The 9003-nt window shown below is 43.0% G+C and overlaps 1 protein-coding gene across 1 annotated transcript; it reads right to left on the minus strand.

Annotated features, from left to right (window-relative positions):
• Nucleotides 1-1592: 1592 nt before the first annotated feature.
• LOC147890799 (multicopper oxidase LPR2-like) lies at nucleotides 1593-3972 on the minus strand. The gene is made up of 3 exons (XM_087390044.1): nucleotides 3702-3972; nucleotides 3524-3610; nucleotides 1593-3143 (listed from the first exon to the last, which is right to left on the minus strand). Exons 1-3 carry the CDS (start codon nucleotides 3969-3971, stop codon nucleotides 1641-1643), a joined length of 1860 nt encoding a protein of 619 aa, XP_087246170.1. The 5' UTR covers nucleotide 3972; the 3' UTR covers nucleotides 1593-1640.
• Between the last annotated feature and the right edge of the window lie 5031 nt (nucleotides 3973-9003).

The following is a 9003-nucleotide window of genomic DNA, read 5'->3' on the forward strand; positions in this document are numbered from 1 at the left end:
GAATTAGGTTGTCTATCAACCAATGGTGGATAATAATAGATGGTGGCATGTCATACCTATTATGCCACGTTCCAAAGTGATGTATAGTACATTTATTAATATGGAGCGTATGGAGGATGATCATGGCCATGGACATGATGATGACCGTGATACAAGAGAGGAGGATGATCATGAGATAGGAGATATAGATATTGAGGCCATTACCCGTGAGGACGAGCCTACCGTTGGAGATATTGATTTCGATGAGCACATGAGTGGCACAAGTAGTAGTGGGTTGAATGTATTTGTAGATCTAAACACTTGTTTGGATTTTGAAGTAGATAGTTTGGCAAGGGTTGATCTCATTGAGGATGAGATTGAACTGTAGCTCCATAATTGATATTGGCAAAACTAATTTACATATTGTCTCATTCTCCTCATCTCACTTAATTCTTGTATATGTGGGCTTGCAAAAAATTATGTGCTTTGGTAATCATGGGCAATGTTTGGAAAGCAATGATGTACACCAAAATCTCACTTTCTGTATTCCCTGGAGTGCGTCTATTTACGTGTCTAAATGCGCATCTGATTCTCAGTGTAAACGCATAAATAAATGCCCTAATACACGCGCTCGGGGGGGTCACTCATCATATGTAACCCTATCACGTGAGTTCAACAGAAGGATTTTTTTTATTTCTAAAATTTACAGAAATAAATATACATAAGGGACTATTTAAAATAGTTTTGGAAAAAATTTACAGATTTGTATAGAAAAGGGGTACATTTTATTAATGAAATTTTTTACAGATAAGGGACTTTAAATATAGGCCTTGAACGCACGTGATATAGAGGGTTTATACATAGTGACCCCCCCGAGTACACGCGCAAATAGATGCGCTAATAAACGGGATGTTAGACGGGCCCGTATTTTCTCAAGTCAGATGCGCAAAATAGACGCGGTGATTCATGCGCAAATAGACGAGCTTTTAGACGCGCATGTAGATGCGCCCGTAATTTCTCTACTAAAGCAACGCCTATAGACGCGCCCGCTATTTTGCGCGTCTACCAAGCGCGTCTATAGTTGCTTTGTGTTGTTGTGAATTATACAAGTCAAACTCCAAAACACTGTCATCCGTATTGTCTCTCTCTAGTTAAGCACTTTATAGCAAATCTTTTACTTTATTTTAATAATTATATATATAATGTCTCATATCCCAAAGCACAATAATTATACAAGTCAAATTTCAAACCACTATCATCCATATTATGTCTCTCTTTACTGTTATCTTCATCTCGTTTCCGATGTCCTTTCCTAATGTACTTGGATTTACTTGTACTTGGATCCCTCAGTTATAGTTATATCATAAACTACTTTCATAAATGCACTAAACTTTGTTGTTAATGTACTCTAGTTTTAATAACATATCACATCCGCTTTCTTAATTTGAATTTTCTTTAGCTTACTTTTTGCTTCAACATTTTGTTTCAAGAGCCACTTTTTTCCCATTTTTAATCTAAAAGTACCTTTAAAAATGAATTTGGACGTGCACAGTCTAAACAAATTTGGACCCAACACAAGTCCAAAATTAATGAAATAGGTGTTCATAGTGTTTATGGAATGAGAGAGGAGATATTACCTTAGCTTCTTAGGCATGGGAAAGTTAATCTACAAATTGCAGCAGCCCGAGTGGTGCGACCTTGGGAGATGATGAGGATATTTGTTCCAATGGCTTTTGCAATATGAGCGGTCGCATCATCGACCAATCTTCGTGCCCAGTAACATGGCAGTGCCATAGATAACCTGGTTCGGCTGTCGGATCAAATCCAAAGCCGGAGCCATTCTTCTGCGTGAACCGCATGATAATGCGAGTTACATTCCCAGGCCACACAACCACTGAATCCTTCCAACCCCTCTGATAGCTTAGAGGATCTCTTGGCGGCGTTGTAAAACAGCTTCCACTGGTGCCATATTCTAGATTAAGGCTGCACGTCTCTTCCAAGTATTCGTCCCCTTTGATCTCCTGCTGACTTAAAACCTTAAATTGGATGAGATGAATGTGGACTGCATGGCCATTATCGCGAGGGTTGATCAACTCCCATATTTCCGTTGTGCCCTGGATTGGCTTCTCCGACACGGTTTTGTTCATCCAGGTGGTCTCTGCAAGCTCATAAATCATGGGCGTTACAGTTTGAGGTGCATCAATTTCGCGCACTGTCATCCGCCTGGTTCTAAGAGCTTGGTCCTCAGATAATGGGAGAGATTTTTGCACCAGAGAAGAAAGCTCTACAGGAAGCTGAGTGACGATGCCCTCGGGCCAACCGTCTTCGTCATCCACGAGGAACATCATCGCAGCAAACGACTTGGGAGGGTTTGTAGTTAAATTATCGAGAGGGAAGGGCGTAGGCCCAGTATTGTTTAGGTACACAACGGTACCTGCAGCCAAGGTCGAGAAATCGATGATGCAATCTACTCTCTCGGAAGGCGCGACTGTCAGGCTTGTCAAATTCATCGCCTCATCAAGAAACCCTCCGTCTGTGCCGATCTGGTAGAAAAAGAGAGCTTCATGGCTGAGGGAAAGGACAAGGAATCGAGCATTGCATGCATTTAGGATGCGGAAACGATACGGGCGTGGAGCTACTTTGAGGAAAGGCCAAGCCTTCCCATTGACTTGAATTGTGTCGCCGTAATATTCAGGGCACCATATATGGTTCAAGATGTCTGGTCGATTCACCGCTCGAGGAAAGTTGATGGAGCCATTAGGGAAGAACTGTCGATCCTGTATAACTAGAGGAAGGCCAAGCGGCAATACGGCTTCTTCTGCATCAGATCTGAGGATGTACATTCCAGCTAAACCTGCAGCATGGTTGAGGCGGGTGATGCCAAGGGCATGGTCGTGATACCAAAGTGTAGCTGGATACTGCTCGTTGATGTATGTATATATCTGTTTGACAAACGCTGAACCCTTGTCTCCCAGAGAGGTAAACCAGGCGTTTGGGTTGCCATCAGATGCTGGCTCTGTCTCTCCTCCATGCAAGTGCGGCACGATTGGAACCCCTCCCAGTTGGGGGTCTGCCCATTCTATCGATGCGTCTAAAGGCAGCATATGTCTTGTATCAGTGAGATGATTCTCCCAGTTCACTTGCACAGGAACGTTATGTTTTGCCTGAAAAGAGAATACCACAACTGTCTTCTTTAAGAAAAGGGCATACATTTAGACCTGCTTTTCCCAATACGAGTTGGTAAAAAGTAATTAAAGGGCGTACAAAAGTTAGACTCTTTTCGCAAGCACTCGTCACGTTGACGAAAGATCAAGACGAGAGCCCAAAGTATTATTACTTCTTTAGCGGACAAACAGTACCATTACTACCATCTCAATCAAACAGACAAACACTACCATCTCAATCAAATAGAAGTAACTAAGGAAACCGTGAGTGGACTACAAGACTCCGTCACAAGCTGTACAATGGCATCATGCTAGAAAAAACAGTCGCGATGTTACAACCGGAAGGAATGGCCTACAATAAATTGTTCTTGATTGATTACCAGCAAGGTTGGCCCTGGAACCGTTGCCCTGTCTTCACTAACACCCCAAGCGTAAAACGTCGTGTTGGGTAACTGAGAATGCACATTCTGCACAATGGACGATTCAAACCGTCAGGCTGGGAAGAAACTAGCGATAAAACGCCTAGTGGGACAGCAAGAAATCACGTGGCAAACCTACTTGAGAGATCTTGTAAGCCCCCAAGGTTATCGTCTGACCCTGCGACAAGTTTATAATGGGCGGAAACGTAAGGGGGTCCAGAAACTGAGATAAATCCGGACTTGGCTGTAAGTTGAGACATAGAGTAGCAGGCGGGGTGCCAGCGATGGATGGGAAAGAGAGTGCATGATAAGGGAACGTCGAAAGGAATAATAGAGCGGCAAGGAGCTGAAAGACCATCTTGGTAAATAGCTGAAGAAGCTTCGACGCAGTAAGGATGGAAGCCTTCATGTTATAGTGTATTGGCGGAAGCTGGTGTTGCATGACGATCGTCTTCGTAAATATAGGCGAAAGCATCGTTCCACGCGCTCCGACCGAGAGCTGGCAGGGTTTAATTTCGAGCGAACGAGGACCTTGTGAGTTGTGAGATGCTTGCAACATTCCACCTTTGCTGTGGTTGTGGTGGATGTTGGTCGGAACGCAATTGAGTTTGCAAAGCGTCGAAGCGATCTGAGAGCAGATGACATGGGATGATTTTTGCGCTGCAAAAGCTTCTCGCGTGTTTGTCATTCATCACCGAGCTTCCCGTGCATCGTCATTCGTACGATAGTTCGACTGGAGCCAGCAAGGGTCCCAAGGCTAGCACCCGTAACTTGTAATAAGAGTATCGCATTATAGAGCATTGCCGAGCCAAAAGCCATTTCGATTTGACTCATAGTTTTACGGCTAGAAGCGGTTCTGCTTTCGTGTCATGGCAGATGCAACTTTCAGTGCTCCATACAGACTTGTCAATTGAGACTGCGCAGCGTGAGATCATAGCTGTACGTTAGTACCATCCTTACGTAAATGATCCTTACGTAAATGTGAATGTTAGTGTAGTTATATGTTCAAAGTCATGCACGTGCACACACTTCACGTATTGCATGCATGCCACTTGTTGTGGATGCATGCATACTGGCACTTAGGTAGAGAGCACATGGATAGACTAAAAGACCATCGCTCATAATCGATGAGCACACTCTCATCCCTGTTGTTTCGAGATTCCTCATGAGAGAGCTGTGTATATCAGAGAAGACGCGACAAAATGGAATTCTAGTGGTTATTTGCCTATTGTTGTTTGCATATTCTTTTGTATTGTGTTTTGTTCATTGGTATCAGAGCAAGGTATGGTGACCGCTACATCGAGCAGCTCAACGCATCGTCTCATCCAAGTGTTTGACGGGACAGGCTTCGAGGCATGGAAGAGAATGATGTCTCTTCATCTAAAGGGCGAAGGATACTTTCAGATTGTCAACAGTGTGGAGAAAAAGCCTGATGCTGCAGTTGAGGCCAAGATATGGCAGTCCAAGGATGACAAGGCTCTAGCTACCATCGGACTCAGTTTGAGACGAGAGATTGTGATGGAAGCCCCATGTGACAGGTAGTAATGTTTGTGGGTATGGCTCGAGGACAAATACAAGAAGAAATCTGAGATCGAGGTGCTGCACATTTTGCACAAGCTCGACAACATGCAGTACATCAAGGGTAAGGACTTATGTGCTCATGTAAGAGGGATGAAAGAAGTTTACAATCAACTTGCATGTGCAGGAGATGCGTACAAGATATCAGTAGAACAGCAGAAGTTAAAGCTATATCAATCCGTTCCGGGATCTTGGCAAACATTCAGGAGCACATTGATGACCAACAAAAATTTAACGTGGGAGCAAGCTACAGATGCTCTCTTCGAAGAAGAAACCATGCGGATAGATCTAGGGATGCTGACATCGAAGGTAGAGCATGCACTGACGATGACTACAACAGATAAGGATTAAGCTTTGATTGCAACTACGACATTGAAATTCACCCCTGGACATCGATCCACCAGACGTAAGGGCAAATGTCGTTACTCTAGAGTAGAAGGACACTTTGAATTTAAGTGTCAATGCAAGTTGTTTGATCTGGAGTAAGAAGTGAAAGAATTAAACATGGGATCGACCTGTGGTTCCACAAGTGACAAAGTCCGCATGCACAACATTCAAGAGGTTGGTGACGTTTCTAAAACATGTACGGTAGATTGTCTCATTCTTGATTTAGGAGCAAATCATCATATGAGTTTCCATAAAGATTGGTTCATCAACTACAAGCCATGCATATCGATCAGAACTGTCCAAATGGGTGACGATACTAAACACATCATCGAAGGAGTTGGAGATGTGGAGTTCACACTGCCAACAAGTGATAATTTTTGGCTCTCGAGAGTTTTATATGTGCCAAATTTACAGAGAGATCTTATCTCAGTAGCTCGATTAACTAATATGGGTGTAGTTGTCGAGTTCAATGCTAGTACATGCATCATTCGACATGAGGACTCCAATCAAATTGTTGCAAAAGAAATCAGACATCAATCATTGTATCTCCTCAATGATACCACAGAAATAAAAAATGTTGTACTCGTAGCCACTAGTGATAGCAACACAGATATTTGGCACAAACATCTTGCACACACTAGTTTCAAAAATATTAAGCTCTTGCATTCTCAAGATCTTGTACGCAGTCTCTGCCTTCCCAATCATCCACAACTGGGAACATGTGAAGCTTGTGTACTTGGTAAGCAAACTCGACGATCATTCTCTTGACCAGGGTCACGAGACACCGAATTGCTTGCTTGGGTTCATTCTGATCTGTGTGGTCCCATGCTAGTATCATCCAAAGGAGGAAGCAAGTATTACATGACATTCATTGATGATGCCAGTCGCTGGACAGAGGGATATTTTCTTCGACAAAAGTCACAAGCATTGGAATGTTTTCAACACTATCAAAAAATGGCCGAGCTGCAAACAGGAAAGAAATTGAAAGTGTTCAGATCTGACAATGGGGGTGAGTACCTCAATCATCCATTTCGTACCTTCTGTCAACAAGAAGGTATCATACGTAAACTCACAATTCCATACGCTCCTCAGCTCAATGGAATAGCAGAAACAAAGAACCGGACTTGCAATGGTTCAGCTCATGCCATGCTCACCGAAAGTAATCTAGACTCATCTTTTTAGGTGGAAGCAGTTCATACTGCTATATACATGCAAAATCGGCTTCCTACTTCTGCAGTGCAAAATTCAACCCCATATGAATTATGGAAAGGTATGAAGCCTGATGTATCATATTTCAAAGTCTTTGGATGCCATGCTTTTGCCAAACTTCCTCCAGCACATTTTGAGAAATTTGATCCATGTAGCATTCGTACCATTTTTATTGGTTATCTTCCTGACCAATGTGGTTATAAATTGTGGGATCCGGTACAACATCGTATGCTTATTAGTACTGATGTAATCTTTGATGAAGATATATTTTCGGGTGTGTCTAATCACATTGTAGATCCTTCCACTTTGGATTTCTTGGAACAAGATCCTCCCGAACGAGCTCTTCCTATAGCACATGATATTGCAGATGTTCAATTGTTTGATCCTCGCATCCTTGAGGAACTTCCTGTAGTGGTTCATGATGAACCTCCTTCTTCAACTCTATCCTCTTCATCCTTACCCATGATCTCCGAATCCGATACGGAGATTGCAGGTCCCTCTTCTACTGCACCCACAATAACCCTTTGATGATGCCTATCGTCAATGTGAGGATGTTCCTCTTCCCCTTTTTACCAAAAGGAGTGTCCGACCACCACGATCTCGTAAATCTTCATGAAAGGTAGTCGAGAATGCTAGGCTTCACTATGCTACTGATTGTCCTGGGATTCAAGCTCAAGCATACTTCCAAATCGATCAAGGGCTAGATCCATTCACTCATGAAGAGGCCTTGTCTCTTCCCGATGGTGATGCATGGAAACAAGCCATGGATGATGAATACAATTCCCTTATCAAAAATTGCACTTGGATCCTCACCGAGTTACCACATGATAGGACAGCAATCCCTTGTAAATGGATTTTCAAACGGAAGTGTCACCCTGATGGCTCCCTTTCCAAATAAAAGCATGACTTATTGCCAAGGGTTACTCTCAAGTAGCCGGTATTGATTACTTTGAAACATTTTCTCCAGTCATCAAGCTTACTTTAATTTGGGTCCTCCTTGCATATGCAACTCATGCCGATCTCGAAATCCATCAAATGGATGTTAAGACGGCATTCCAATCTTGATGTCATTGCACCAACCACACTGTAATGTGACAATCAAAGTGCCATAGCACTTACCAAATACCCAGTTCTGCATTCCAGGACGAAACACTTTGCACTCTACTATCTTTTCATTCAAGATCTTGTGAAAGTTGGAGACCTTCAAGTGATGTACCTTTCAACACATGATATGCCAGGTGATATCTTCACCAAGCCGTTACCTCGCCCTCGTTTTTATTTCTTGAGAAGCCTTTAAAATGTTGTTCCACATCCAGCAATTGGTGTCACATAAACGAATCAAGGTTTATTGTCATCACCCCATCCGCAGGTCGTGATTGACGGAGGGATGTTGAGTCACTCACGACCCATGCACGTGCACACACTTCACGTATTGCATGCATGCCACGTGTTGTGGATGCATGCATACTGGCACTTACGTAGAGAGCACATGGATAGACTAAAAGACCATCACATGCACCGCACCGGCTCATAATCGATGAGCACACTCTCATCCCTGTTGTTTCTGGATTTCTCATGAGACACCTGTGTATATGAGAGAAGACGCGACATAATGAAATTCCAGTGGTTATTTGCCTATTGTTGTTTGCATATTCTTTTGTATTGTGTTTTGTTCAGAACCGTCGCAAAATAGAAAACAGTTGTACTATTCATGATCTACTCCGCACAAACTATTCATTCCGAGGCGATATATTGTTGTATTGCACAATAATGCAATCCATCTATTGTTCCACGTACTTGCTTTCAATTAGTGGTTTGCACAACAAGGCAAGGTTTTAATTACTCCGAGCGACAGCAGATGCGGGAATCGACTCGTCACTGAAATTTTTCCGCGTTTGCAAGAATCGTGCCAAACGAGAGCATGATTCAGTACAAGGGTCATCTGAAATTCAGTCGCTGGCTGCAACAGGAAATCGCATTTCGATCCAAAAATAAAAAATGGCAACTATATTCATATACAGTCAGGCTTTTGCAACCGTTACCAGTCCTTTCATCTGTGTGTAAATCGTAGCCTTCCCACGTTCCCGGCAAGGACGAGACCGAAGGCGCTGACAATCGAAAAAGTCGCTTAAAGTGGACGTCCATCACGAATCCCAACTTACAAGTCACGATCGGCTGTCGAACTGATAAGACGAGACCGATCTTACAATTCAAAGTTATAGGAAATTGGACCTTCTTCCAACCAGTATGCATTATTTGTACGAGTA

This window comes from Dipteris shenzhenensis, chromosome 18 (assembly GCF_047967505.1).
Source record: "Dipteris shenzhenensis isolate YYH24624 ecotype China chromosome 18, Dip_SZ_1.0, whole genome shotgun sequence".
In the NCBI taxonomy this organism is placed as follows: Eukaryota; Viridiplantae; Streptophyta; class Polypodiopsida; order Gleicheniales; family Dipteridaceae; genus Dipteris; species Dipteris shenzhenensis.